At 42.8% G+C, this 14,543-nt stretch overlaps 1 protein-coding gene across 1 annotated transcript in view; it reads left to right on the top strand.

Annotated features, from left to right (window-relative positions):
- Positions 1-7,575, top strand: part of nrxn3a (neurexin 3a) — a 580,025-nt gene extending 572,450 nt beyond the window's left edge. Inside the window, 1 exon segment of the mRNA XM_034159719.1 lies at positions 7,259-7,575. Coding sequence (XP_034015610.1) covers positions 7,259-7,563 — 305 coding nt within the window. The 3' untranslated portion in view covers positions 7,564-7,575.
- Positions 7,576-14,543: the final 6,968 nt, after the last annotated feature.

The following is a 14,543-nucleotide window of genomic DNA, read 5'->3' as shown; positions in this document are numbered from 1 at the left end:
TTAACCTCTGTGGATGAGAAGTCCACACAGGCGTTTGTGCCACAGAAGGCATCATCCAGCAGTCATGCGGTCAGTGGGTCCGTTCCCACAGTTATCTGGCTCTTTTTGTGTATACTGCCACGGCGACACCTAGAGAGATCATTCATTCATAAATTTTCTGCATCTTGTCCGGTTCCAGGTCGTGGCCACAGAAATAAGGAGTTTGTATTATTTTGAATCCTTTGCATTTTCTTGGCATATTTAAAATTAGATCTTTATTTTGTTCTGTATTTATTCACTAACAATTTTTACAGTGTTGTAAGACACAGAATGTTGTTCAGGGGGGGTGTCAAATGAAATCCCTGTCCTAGCTGCCTTAAAGCGTCACCTCACTTCAGGTTGGCTTTATTTATTGATTGATTTATGTCTGTTTGTGTTTTCCACCTTGAAGCATTTTTGTATGTTCTTTGTCTCCAATCACAGCTAATGAAAGCTGGACTTGGATTTCTTTGTTTAACCAGGTTTAAACTCACACTGAGACTCAAACTCTCATTTGTAAGTTTGACCTTGTCAAGAAGACACAACAGCACTCACAGAAAACCAAATTAGAACATGGTCAAATAAATAAATATAAATTTAAACTCAGACATACTCATTAAAACACTGACAAAACAAAAGAAGAGTGTCTGATAAATAATTTAAATTACCCCAGGGTGAATTTATGGTTAAGTTCAACAATATCTTGGACTTTATTAGAATAAACTCCAGGATATTTTAAAGGTTTGAACTCTTTCAGAGCTGACATGGGTGTCTTGGTGGCTTCCCTCACCGTCTCTTTGATGTGGGCTGACTCAGTTTTTGAGGATGGCCTGCTCTCAATAGATTTATCTCTGTGTTAAACTCTTTCTGATTAAACAGAACTTCAGCCAACAATCAGTGAGTTGAGAAAGTTTATGATTCCACCCATCAATGAGCCAGGGCACCAAAATGTGTTGAACTGACACCTCGTGGAGCCAAATCCTGATGATGTTTTATTTATTTATTTATTTATTTTTTTCTGAAAGCTAAGTATCTGGTGCATGGTTCTGTATGACAACAGTTTCAATGGATTCACCTTTTCATTGTTAAAGGAACAGTTCTTGAATGGTCAGTTAAGTCATGCTATGTCCAGATGAATGAAATTTCCACTTTAAATCTCTATTCATTTCAGGAATATTACAGGACAGTTTTTTTTTTTTTTTTTTTATTAAAATCATTGTGTTCAGATGGTTTCCGAGTATCGTAAAGGCGACAGGGTGCTGGAAGCCGTCAGCTATCAGACAGCATGTGATAATGTAGAAGAACCACCACACGTCCCCAGATGATGAACTCCACTGTAGGAGTGAGTCAGATTAATTTTCACACAATCAAGCCTTGTGTCAAATTAATTACAACAAAGTATAAAATAAACTGAAGCTTCTAAGAAAACAGAATATTTGACAGCCATACTGGATTTGATGGCTGTGTTGGACTTGAGCTCTCACTCAGTTTGCGACTACCTTGTGATTTTTCTTTCAAACGTTGTGTTCAGGTAGGAGGTCTGAAAGCTCCTGAGATGGCACTCAGACAGAATTAGGCTCCACAGGAGCACAATAAAAATCATCTGGCTGTAAAAGTGATTATTTACAGATTATGTCCAACCTGCTTTTTGTTTAGATCATGTTGCATCGCTTTGTCTTCACTTTGAGGTTTTAATCTCATAAATGATCAATCCAGATCTGAAAATGTTGGAACTTGATGGAAAATGCAACCTCCATGAAGTAACTCACTGTAACTCCTCTTTCACTGCAGACAGCAGCAACCAAAGATATTTCCTGTTTTGGTTTTGCTTGTTTTTCTGGTCTGCTTCATTTTATTTGACAATATAGATCCACTGGGGTGTTTAAGGCCACAGTATCATCCAAATAAAAGCTGGGCCACAAAAGCATTTTCCACTTTGTAATGTTGCTATTCTTTCATCTTCTGTGACATTTTTGGTGATGAGGGCACCAAGCAATGAAACATTTCAGGCTTTATTTTGTCCCATTCTTTCTGCAAACACAGCTTAAGGTGAAGGTGTGCAACAGTACAGGAACTTCATTGCTGCATTTTTGTTTGAAAATTCTCCACACATTCGGGTCAGGACTGCAGGCAGGCCAGTCCAGTATCCGTACCTCTCCTTCTGTAGCCATGTCTTTGTAATGTGTACAGAATGTGGTTTTGCATTGTTCTGTTGAAAAATGCATGGACGACTGTCCTTGTAAAAGATGTTATCTTGAAGGCAGCTTATGTCGCTCTACAGCCCTCTGTGATGTAACATTAATGCAGGAAAATACACAGAATGTAAATTACCTTTTTTCAAGGGCACTGGCACTATCCCAGACCACGATAGTCCCTGGCTTTTGGCCTTGTTGCTGATAACAGTCTGGTTCTTTTTGTTTTTGGTCTGGAGACACATGGTATCCCGCTGCAACGGTTTCGTGCACACTCATGCGCATGAACACAGTGTGAGCAGCTGGAACCTGGAACGTGTTGCAACACATTGCACCACTGCTGTGGAGAAAAAAATGAAAGCCACACACCATATAAAATTTCCAATATTTAATGATCCCTCTGTGCCTCTGTATATGACCCATGGTCACAGACGTACAGTCATGAAATGACATGAATGAAGCAGTGCGCTCTCATTATGTCCATCCGGGTGTATAAATAAGTACTACAATAACTATACTCAACAAAAATATAAACACAACACTTTTGGTTTTGCTCCCATTTTGTATGAGATGAACTCAAAGATCTAAAACTTTTTCCACATACACAATATCACCATTTCCCAGTTGCAGTTTTATCACACAGCACAATGCCACAGATGTCGCAAGATTTGAGGGAGCGTGTAATTGGCATGCTGACAGCAGGAATGTCAACCAGAGCTGTTGCTCGTGTACTGAATGTTCATTTCTCTACCATAAGCCGTCTCCAAAGGCGTTTCAGAGAATTTGGCAGTACATCCAATCAGCCTCACAACTGCAGACCACGTGTAACCACACCAGCCCAGGACCTCCACATCCAGCATGTTCACCTCCAAGATCGTCTGAGACCAGCCACTCCGACAGCTGCTGAAACAATCGGTTTGCATAACCAAAGAATTTCTGCACAAACTGTCAGAAACCGTCTCAGGGAAGCTCATCTGCATGCTCGTCGTCCTCATCGGGGTCTCGACCTGACTCCAGTTCGTCATCGTAACCGACTTGAGTGGGCAAATGCTCACATTCACTGGCATTTGGCACGTTGGAGAGATGTTCTCTTCACGGATGAATCCTGGTTCACACTGTCCAGGGCAGATGGCAGACAGCGTGTGTGGCGTCGTGTGGGTGAGCGGTTTTCTGATGTCAATGTTGTGGATCGAGTGGCCCATGGTGGCGGTGGGGTTATGGTATGGGCAGGCGTCTGTTATGGATGAAGAACACAGGTGCATTTTATTGATGGCATTTTGAATACACAGAGATACCGTGATGAGATCCTGAGGCCCATTGTTGTGCCATACATCCAAGAACATCACCTCATGTTGCAGCAGGATAATGCACGGCCCCATGTTGCAAGGATCTGTACACAATTCTTGGAAGCTGAAAATGTCCCAGTTCTTGCATGGCCAGCATAATCACCAGACATGTCACCCATTGAGCATGTTTGGGATGCTCTGGACGGCGTATACGACAGCGTGTACCAGTTCCTGCCAATATCCAGCAACTTCGCACAGCCATTGAAGAGGAGTGGACCAACATTCCACAGGCCACAATTGACAACCTGATCAACTCTATGCGAAGGAGATGTGTTGCACTGCATGAGGCAAATGGTGGTCACACCAGATACTGACTGGTATCCCCCCCCCAATAAAACAAAACTGCACCTTTCAGAGTGGCCTTTTATTGTGGGCAGTCTAAGGCACACCTTTGCACTAATCATGGTGTCTAATCAGCATCTTGATATGGCACACCTGTGAGGTGGGATGGATTATCTCAGCAAAGGAGAAGTGCTCACTATCACAGATTTAGACTGGTTTGTGAACAATATTTGAGGGAAATGGTGATATTGTGTATGTGGAAAAAGTTTTAGATCTTTGAGTTCATCTCATACAAAATGGGAGCAAAACCAAAAGTGTTGCGTTTATATTTTTGTTGAGTATACATACACAATTACATGCAAAACAACTAAAATGAATGACCGCATAACACAGAAACAGAGACACAGGAAACACGTGTGTCCTGTGAGCCGCATGCCACAGGACAAATATCGCATCATGTGGAACATAGCTCACGTGAGTGACGTGACATTCAGATCACCAGTCCACATGATCTGACAGTCCGTTTCACAAGGGACAGTCTGTCAGTGTGCGTACTGTGAGCTCGCTCCAGCCTGTCGCAAACGTGATATATGTTTTATGTATTTTCACGTGAGGACAGCAAGCACACACACACGTCACGGTGAACACTTGTAATGTCATGTCCTTCAAAACACGTATGTGTTCTCCAGCTGTGACTCGCGGGTCCAGAGATCTCAACAGCTGCTGCTGTGTAAAGACATGCCCCTTGTCCATTCAGTGCACAGAACAAAGTGTCACTCGCTGTTTCTGTGTTACTTGGTTATTCATATTAGCTATTCGTTATGTAATTGTGTATGTAGTTATTGTAGTAATTATTTATATACGTGTCCTGACTGTGGTCTCTGTGTTTTTAATGTGACATGTCATGTGCACTGAGCTGTCATTTCCAGCTGTCAATGTGTGGCTCGCCGACGATCGACTGAAAGGCACCTTGCCATGCTGTGTGTGTTCAGACGTGGCTGGCTGGTCCCCATCTGTACATACATATCAGCATATGCAAGTGTGCCCCCCCACATGCCATGTGTTGTGGGGGAGGTTTGGGGGGCGCAAAAGACATGCACACAACATGTGTTGCGGAGGGGCAAAACACACACGTGATATACACACACATGCCACATGTGTTGCGGGGGGAGCCTACACTCTGGTACACTACGTGTGTTGCTTGGCAATGCCACACTGGTGGTGTACTTAGACAAAATTCACAGCCAGCTCGAAAGTGGTCACGTGCTCTTAATTTTCGTACTGGTTGCGCGAATGGCCCCACATAACCTAAGTGCTCCACGAGTGGTATTGGATGTTCATGTGTGGCACCTGGAATTTGACCAACACCTGCCAAGAGAGGGTTCAAATGGGCACTCACAGGGCACTCTCTGTATTTTGTTCGCTGGTGTGCGTGAATGGTTTTGGCGATAAGCGTACAAGGCGTTAGAGGTGATTCCTCCTTCGTGCGCCATCGGCCTCATTCATGCTGTGTGTGAAGGGGCCCTAACATAAGGTTTATTTTTCCACAGTAAAAGTTTCCCTTGTCCGTGTGGTTATATCAGCTATTGATGAATGATGGTTCTTGATGCAGTGCCATCTGAGTGATCAGAGATCATGGGTGTTCAGGTTCGACTTGCTCCCTTTAGCCATTGAAATGGCTCCAGATTCCTTGAATGGTTTAATGACAGTCTGCACTGTGAAGGGAGAAATGTACAAATCCCTTCCAATCTTTCTTTGATGAACACTGGTTTAAATATTTGCTGACAGGCTGGAGATCCTCTGCCCATCATTGTTCTTCCAAGACTCAGCCTTTCATGGTTCCTGCTTTTATACCAAATCATGGTTACAATCACCTGTTTGAATTTACATCAGTATTTATTTACAGTTTAACCTAGCCCTAAATTGTGCCCATCCTACTTTTTTGGAATGTGTTGCAGGCTTTAAAAGCAGGAATGTGTATATTAAATTAAATGAAGCTGACCACACAAAACAAACGAGATCTTGGGTTCATGCTGTCTGCAATGAAACAGAAGTCAGGATTTTTTAATATTTGCATTTTCCATATGATCCCAAATTTTTCTGAAGAAGCCGATTTTTATGTCACTAAAACACAAGATTGTGTGTGTGCTTTTTCTACTGGTGATGAAGCCCCAAGGGACACACCTCACCAAACCGTGGACTACATGGAGAGCCTCTATGATTTACTTCTTCTTCTGTACATTGAACATAAAGATCAAATTAAATAGCAGTTCACATTTTACTGGTGATGTTTCAGGACCAGTGTCTCCATTCCTTCAGGGAGGTCTGCTGGTCACATAGTTTAGTGAGTTGTGTCCATGTAGTGTCCCTGTCCAGTTCAGGTGTGGGGTGTACTGTACGCCGGCCGAACTGCGTTGTCTTAACGTGACTCTGGAGTGGCTGCTTTGCATCAAAGTATATTTCACACAAAATAACATGTTGTGACAAACAGATGGTCGGTCCACCAGCATTCTCTCTGAACCAGCAGGTTATCTGTGTTAGCCCCCAAGTGAGTCATTGAGAGTGAGTGAAGTGGCGTGTCGTCAGTCCTTTGGCGCTCTTGTTGTTTGGTCTCTCTTCTGTGTCTCTGGCCGACTTTCTGCTTAACACATCTTCCTTATAACTTCCTTCAAGAATTTTAGACTGTTACGGCAACTTTATTTGCATGAAACTGTGTTCGATATTGCATGCTCATTTCAGACAGGGCCTGATTTGATGTACTTGGTGCAATCACTCTGCTGCCCTCTAACATACTTATCTGTCTGTTTCCAACCCCAGGAGTTTATTTAGCCATCGTAATATTTGAGGAACCCTTAGCACAACTCTTTGTAGTTCTTCGCACATCTTTCATTCCCCCTTCCTCAACCCACCACCCACTCCTCACCATTGTTGAGACCACCAAAGAGTCCCTGTCCAAGGCCACTGAGGCGGGGGTACCTTGCTTGTTGGACCGAGGCAGCGATGATTGTGATGATGATGGCTTGGTGATATCGGGGTATGGCTCTGCCCCCTACTGATGATGAAGATTTTTTTTTTACATTACCTTCTCCTTGGTAACAAATAAGACCTTGTCCATGTCGGACCTTGAAGGTGACTACAAAACTCATGTGCCCGAGTGGGACTCCAGGACTGTTAGACCTAAAAACATCCAGTCACAATAGGACATTTACTACCGATGTGCCATCTAATACTGACCAGAGCCGCACCATCGCCACCTCTGCCTCCACCGCAACTGTCCACAGTGCTCCTGCCGCAATAAACACAAGCTAAAACCCCAGCCCGACCTAGTGTTGCTTCCATTGACCACATCCTTTGAGGTATACAGCACCAAGCTGAGGAGCCTAATAATAATTTCCCCCATGTTCCGTAATATACCCACAGCAATCCCAACAGAACCTGGCATCAGGCGAGCTCCAGGGCCTTCGGAAGTTGTCCGTGAATCTAGCAGCACCACCGGGATGGTCATCGGAATTGTGGCAGCCGCCGCCCTGTGTATCCTCATCCTTCTGTATGCCATGTATAAATACAGGAACAGAGACGAAGGCTCATACCAGGTGGACGAGAGCAGGAACTACATCACCAATTCAGCTGTGCAGAGCAATGGCGCTGTCATGAAGGACAAACAGCAGAGCTTTAAAGGTAGCAACAAAAAACAGAAGAACAAGGATAAGGAGTATTATGTGTGACTGAGACTTTCCTGAGAAAGACAGACTGTGCAAAGTCAACACTGACTTGTAAATTTCCTACAGAGGAGCTATGGCGTGATGGCATCCACTGTGCTGAGTAGTTCAACTGGTTAAATGTACTGTAATATAAAGCACACTTACTATTGTAAGCATCAAATGAAAGTTAAATAACAGTATTAGAGACCTCCGCTACAATCCAACTATATCTGGTCGGCACAGTCAGTTTACACGTGTCACAGCTACGTCATTTGCTAAACTGAATTTTAGAGCGATGTGATCCTTGGCATTGAATTTTAAAAACTCTTGGTTAAAAGTGTTCTTAAATGCTCCTTCTCTTGACCGTTTTAGCATGTGAGCAATGTCGTACTTCAGAGTGGGTCACTGAAAAGGCAAACTGTCTCTTATTGTTCCAGAAAATGCCAACAATCTCTATTGTCTCCGTAATTCAATTTTGGTGTCTTTTTCTCTTTAAGCACAGCAAAAAAAAAAAAAAAGAAAGAAAAGAGCACCGTTACACATTGTGCTAACTGAAACAAACAGCCACAGACAGATCTCACAAAGTCTTTCGTGGTCTGGACAAAGTGACTGAAAATGTGCACATGAAAGAATGACGTTGTTGTTTGGTGATCGAGGATCGACGTGCCATCCAAGATCCACAGTGGGATCCAGAAAAACACCCATCCAAACTTTTAGCCCTTCTTCAACTCCTAAATGTTAACCACAGAGCAAAAAGATACTTCTTACAGACAAAAAAAAAAAAAAGTCAGTCATCGATTAGCGGCCAGTGGTGGTTTTATCTTTTTGCCAAACTGTATGTTGATTCATTGCCTCGTGTCTCTTTTTCTATGGAGCTGTCAGGAAAACACTGTTAACAAATGTCTATACAGAAATAAATCTAATGTGAAAAGTGTGAACTCTATTTGCTGTCACAGTTAACTGTGTCAAAAGAGGAGATTTGTATTTTATTACACGCTAGCTGTTGTACTTTGCAGGTAGGATCATGTAAATATATCTGAACTTTTAGTACCTCTATTGTACAGACTGGACATATGGTTTATTAGCACATACATATAATGACAAATTCTAACTGTTAATCCACATTGAGAGAAAAATAATCATCAGATTGTGGAGAACCGTGTTGACATTTTGTATAAAAAATGTTACCTTAGAAATCTACTGAGAGATATTTCTAAAGTTGCATGATATTTAACTACTTGAAAGTGTCTAGAAATTCAATGCCTTTTTGTATAATTGCTTTTATGTTTCTGTTTGCACTAGTGTTCTTTTTGAAAGAGAATAAAATCAAAGCTCTGACAATGACACTATGAAAGTGAAGCTATCATGGAGAAGAACTAAAACTAATGATTCTATCAAAAGAAGACCTCATGGGAGAGCACCTCTTTAATTTGTCTCGATTTGATAATATTCTGTTGTCTATATTTAACACTTCAGCCTGTTTTTCTTTATTAAATTAACATTTTTTTTATTTTTATACACAAATTTAATTAGAAATAAAATGATTGTTTTCTGAAATTATGGTGGAGCTCTTGGGTGCATCAACTTATGTAATTAGTCATAATGGCAGTACTACTGGAATATTTTCCCCTCAGTGTCCCCATCAAATAAAACATTTCACCACAACAGCAAACTGGATGCCTTCAGATTTCAATTTCATTTTATTTTCAAATCTCATGAAATTTCACCCAATTTATTTCTAGCCCTAAAGGAACCAAAAAAGAAGAAGCACCTTGAAAACACTGAAGTTTGTTCTTCGGGACCACCCTACAGGTTCACCCTGGACAGGATACCAGTCTGTCACAGGGCCACATATACGAGGTCTATTAGAAAAGTATCCAACCTTATTATTTTTTCAAAAACCATATGGATTTGAATCACGTGTGATTGCATCAGCCAAGCTTGAACCTTCGTGCGCATGCGTGAGTTTTTCCACGCCTGTCGGTTGCGTCATTCGCCTGTGAGCAGGCTTTGAGTGAGGAGTGGTCCAGCCCCCTCGGCGGATTTTCATTACCAGGAAATGGCGGAATGATTTGGGCTTTTTTTCCATCAGAATTTTTTCAGAAACTGTTAGAGACTGGCAGCTGGAAACCATTAGAAAAATTTATCTAGCTATCGGTGAAAATGTTACGGGCTTGGTAGAGAATAAGGAGTGTTACTGTCGCTTTAAGGACAGCCCCCAGCGGCTGTGGGGCACGCCGCGCTCCGAAGCCGCCATCAACAGGCTGAGCGACCATTTCATTTCTAAACGGATGGCTGTCTGGATCCGTGACCATCGTGTGCCATTTCTCTGGTTATCACAAGAGCTGGACATCAACGATTTTCCGGCAGATTTCACTTTTAACAAGAGATTTTGTCATGGAAAGCCGAGCGGAGGCTTCGCGCGTCATGACCAATTTGCGGATGGAGTGAGACAAAGGAACACCTCCGTTTTGGTCTCACAGGACGGCTTTGAGATGGCGTTCAGACAGCTGTCAGTGGTTTTTCCATCGAGTGATTATCCGAGAAATTGTGGATGTGCCTGGACATGCCAGAACATGTCCCGTGAGGCTTCATCACGGCGTTGCTGTGCGCCATGCGGCACCGCCGCGATGCGCGGAATTCCTCTGTACGTCTGTCTCAATGTGCCAAAAAAGTGCTGATGTCCACGTCTTTTCACAATTCCTGTGCTAGTCAGACGACGTCCCGGATAAAACACAGCGTCCAGTTTGGAAATGAACGGCACATTCCACTGTTACAGGAGTTTTTGTCATGGATAGAGGAGCGGAGGCTTCATGCGTCACGGCGGTGCCGCATGGCGCAAAGCAACGCCGTGATGAAGCCTCACGGGACATGTTCTGGCATGTCCAGGCACATCCACAATTTCTCGGATAATCACTCAAGGGAAAAACCACCGACAGCTGTCTGAACGCCATCTCAAAGCCGTCCTGTGAGACCAAAACGGAGGTGGTTTTGTCTAGCGAATCTATCGTGACACGCGAAGCCTCCACTCAGCTTTCCATGACAAAATCTCTTGTTAAAAGTGAAATCTGCTGGAAAATGTTGATGTCCAGCTCTTGTGATAACCAGAGAAATGGCACACGATGGTCACGGATCCAGACAGCCATCCGTTTAGAAATGAAATGGTCGTTCAGCCTGTCGATGGCGGCTTCGGAGCGCAGCAAGCCCCACAGCCGCTGGGGGCTGTCCTTAAAGCGACAGTAACACTCCTTATTCTCTACCAAGCCCGTAACATTTTCACCGAAAGCCAGATAAATTTTTCTAATGGTTTTCAGCTGCCAGTCTCTAACAGTTTCTGAAAAAATTCTGATGGAAAAAAAGCCCAAATCATTCCGCCATTTCCTGACAATGAAAATCCGATGAGGGGGCTGGACCACTCCTCACTCAAAGCCTGCTCACAGGCGAATGACGCATCCGACAGGCGTGAAAAAACTCACGCATGCGCACGAAGGTTCAAGCTTGTCTGACGCAATCACACGTGATTCAAATCCATATGGTTTTTGAAAAAATAATAAGGTTGGATACTTTTCTAATAGACCTCGTAGAGACACAGTCACACTCACCTGTACACCTACAGACAGTTTAAAGCTTCCAGTCCATCTAACCTGCTTGTCTTTGAATGTTGGAGGAAGCTGGAGCCCCTGGAGGAAACCCACACGAACACGGGGAGAACATGCAAACTCCACAGGTGGGAATCGATCATATGACCTTTCTTGCTGTGAGGTAACAGTGCTAACCAGTAACCCACTGTTTTGTCTGGTAATTTTTACTGTTCAAATAATATATTTATGAAACTAAAGGTGAGACTGAGTGACTGATGAAAACCAACCATTTTATCACTTCCACTGTGGTGAAAATCAAAATGACACCAGCTAATATTATATTCTGATTATTTATTTTGACATCAAAATGAGCCCGGCCAACTGACCCTTCAAAACAATGATTGGAATTAAAAATGGAACCAAAGTTTGCATTTCAGGACATCAGCAAGGCCGCTTATGTTAGCAGTGGCATGAATAAGTTCTCCCTTTTCAAAGGCTGTTTGGAACATGGCCAACGCGTGCAGCATGTGTCCCTTCAAGGACCCTTCATGGCTCAAACAATCCCATGAGTCAGTAAATAAATCAAATCATGAAATGACATAATTTCATTTATTTATTTATTGTTCAAACAAAACTTTAAAAAACAAAGACACAGTGATACTTTTACGTTGCATATATACAATTGTAAATAAATAACATTTATAAGTATAAATAAGTACTGATAAATGGTGACTAAACTATGGGTTGCTCCCAGTAGCTTGGTGTGTGTAGTTGTCAAAGTTGCCAGTTGCCAACGGGTAATGACGCAACAAAATGCTCTGTAGGCTCAACTGTCTCATTTCGGAATGGTTTGTTCCGACCGCTGGTGTGTCAGAAGGACTGAATCCTGAGGAAATTCAAGGGACACAGACCTTAGAAGGGTATAGATCCTGAATTTGGACATGGCCCCTGTTTTGGCTCCAGATGTTCCTGGAACAGGTTATGGTGGATCACCTATGGCTGGACCAAGCTTGTGAATATTTATGGGGGGTTCTTGAGAAACTCATGGAACGTTCTTGGGCATATTGCTCATGACTGTTTGTAGATGTCTATTCTGGAGGTCTGCTGCATCGTGCAAAACTCATGGTAAAATGGTAAATGGACTGCATTTATATAGCGCTTTTCCATCTGCATCAGACGCTCAAAGCGCTTTACAATTATGCCTCACATTCACCCCGATGTCAGGGTGCTGCCATACAAGGCGCTCACTACACACCGGGAGCAATAGGGGATTAAAGGCCTTGCCCAAGGGCCCTTAGTGATTTTCCAGTCAGGCGGGGATTTGAACCCATGATCTTCTGGACTCAAGCCCAACACCTTAACCACTAGACCATCAACACGGTAGTATATATGTCACAAAACTCACTGCTGGCCCCCTCCCTACTCCCCCTCCACCCCTCTCCTCCACTGTCCATGTAGAACTGACAGCAACAATCCACAGAAATACACAGTTCTCTCTCTCTCTCTCTCTCTCTCTCTCTCTCGACATGCGGGATCAGTGAAGAAATATACTGAACTTCATTCCAAATCTTCCTCCATCAGCATCTGTAGGTTTGCATCTGTTTTTCACACTTCTTAATCTTTCAGCTCTGCTATTCCAAGAAAGGCAGATGAAGACTGACCCGTGTGTAACCCTTAACTCTGTCACACTTTTTTCTCTTCCTCTGGCAGCATTTTTTTTTCTTTTTTTAATTACGACTTCATTAGCTTGTTCTTATAGCCACTAGCGGGGGGGAGTAGTATGTGTTGTTCTCATAGCACATGGTGAAAGCTGGATGAAGGATAAAATGTCAAAGTCAAAAATTGTTGAGGAAAGGTGCAGGGGCGTAGGCAGAAATCATAAAACGGGTGGGCCCAGAAAAAATCAGACGGGCCCAACCTTTGGGGTTGTAGGTATTATGATACACCGTTTGAAAAAGTATGCCTCGTTTGGACATCGCAAGCAACGTTATCACTTAGCCTACAGCACTGGCAAAGTGAGCACACAGACGTGACACGTCAGACACAAGTACTCTTCATGGATAATGCAAGCTGCAGTGCAGCTCCACACACACACACACACACACACACACACACACACACACACACACACACACAGACACACACACACACACACACACACACACACACATTCAGTCCAGGTCTGGTAGCCTACTTGGCTCGGCCTAAACCCAAAACATCAATAGGTATTTAAATAAGGCATTGTTTCAAAAATGAATTCCAAGTTTAATGATGAACACGTGTCAGCCAACTGCACAGACGCTGTGTGCACAGTTACACAGACGCAAAGTGTCAGACACAAGCACCCCATGGACAATGCAGCAACGCAACACTTAGTCATGTAAAGTCCTTTAAAATAAAAATTAAAAATATATGGCCTGCTGCTGCATTTACCAAGCCTGCAGAAAGCGCATTGGAGGCAGTGAGAGCAATCGCGGTGATGCCGACCAGTGCCGCGAACGGCCCGCCTGATAAGGACACAGAACACAATGCGCCGTTAAAAAAAAAGCATGCAAAATTGCACTAAAACAATCTGCACTAAAACAAGGCTGCGAAAGGTGAACTGCGTTATAGTGAGGGACCACTGTACTCTGAAAATGAATTAATAAAAATCACAGAAGATGAATCAGATTTTTTTTTTTTGACAAAATGTATTAATTGTTGCTCAGTGCTAATGCAATATCACATCATAAGAATACAATGAGGCAACAACAGGAGACTGTCGAGTGTTGACTCAGCCTTCTTGTTGGATGGGACGGGCCTGGCTGACAAGTGGGCGGGCCCAGGCCCATCCAGGCCCACCCTTGGCTACGTGTAAGGAAAGGTGGATGAATGATCCTGCACTTTTCCCACCCATATGGAAAAGAAATCTAAAAAACTTACAAGAAGTTACATCAATTCCAGTAAAAAATCTTTATGTTTGACATGTGTTGTGCTTAAGTCTCAGTTTGATATTACACATATCTACTAAGGATTCTGTATGTGCAATTATTGTTATATATTGTTCTTTTAAGTTCCCAGTTTATATAAGTTACATATTGTACAAATTTACTAAGGATCTTATATCTGGTTTGGCTGTCACATGTATTACTTACAAGTTCCAGATAGAACAGATACAAACTTTATAAAATGTATGCATATCTTTTACTTATGGGCATCACCGAAAAGCCTGTGAATCAAGTGAACTCAAACAGAACGAAAACAAAGCAAACATCGACCTTGACACTTTAAATGAAATCAAAACAAAATATTCATGATGATGTGACCAAAAGCAGAAATAAAACAGAGATCAGAGATCATCCACTAACCATGAGTGGGAAAAAAACATTTCACACGTTTTTTTTTTTGTTTGTTTGTTTTATGTTGTGAAGCACCTTTTGGCTC

The sequence above is a fragment of the Thalassophryne amazonica genome, chromosome 19 (assembly GCF_902500255.1).
Source record: "Thalassophryne amazonica chromosome 19, fThaAma1.1, whole genome shotgun sequence".
In the NCBI taxonomy this organism is placed as follows: Eukaryota; Metazoa; Chordata; class Actinopteri; order Batrachoidiformes; family Batrachoididae; genus Thalassophryne; species Thalassophryne amazonica.
This window is presented reverse-complemented; position numbering and strand designations above follow the sequence as displayed.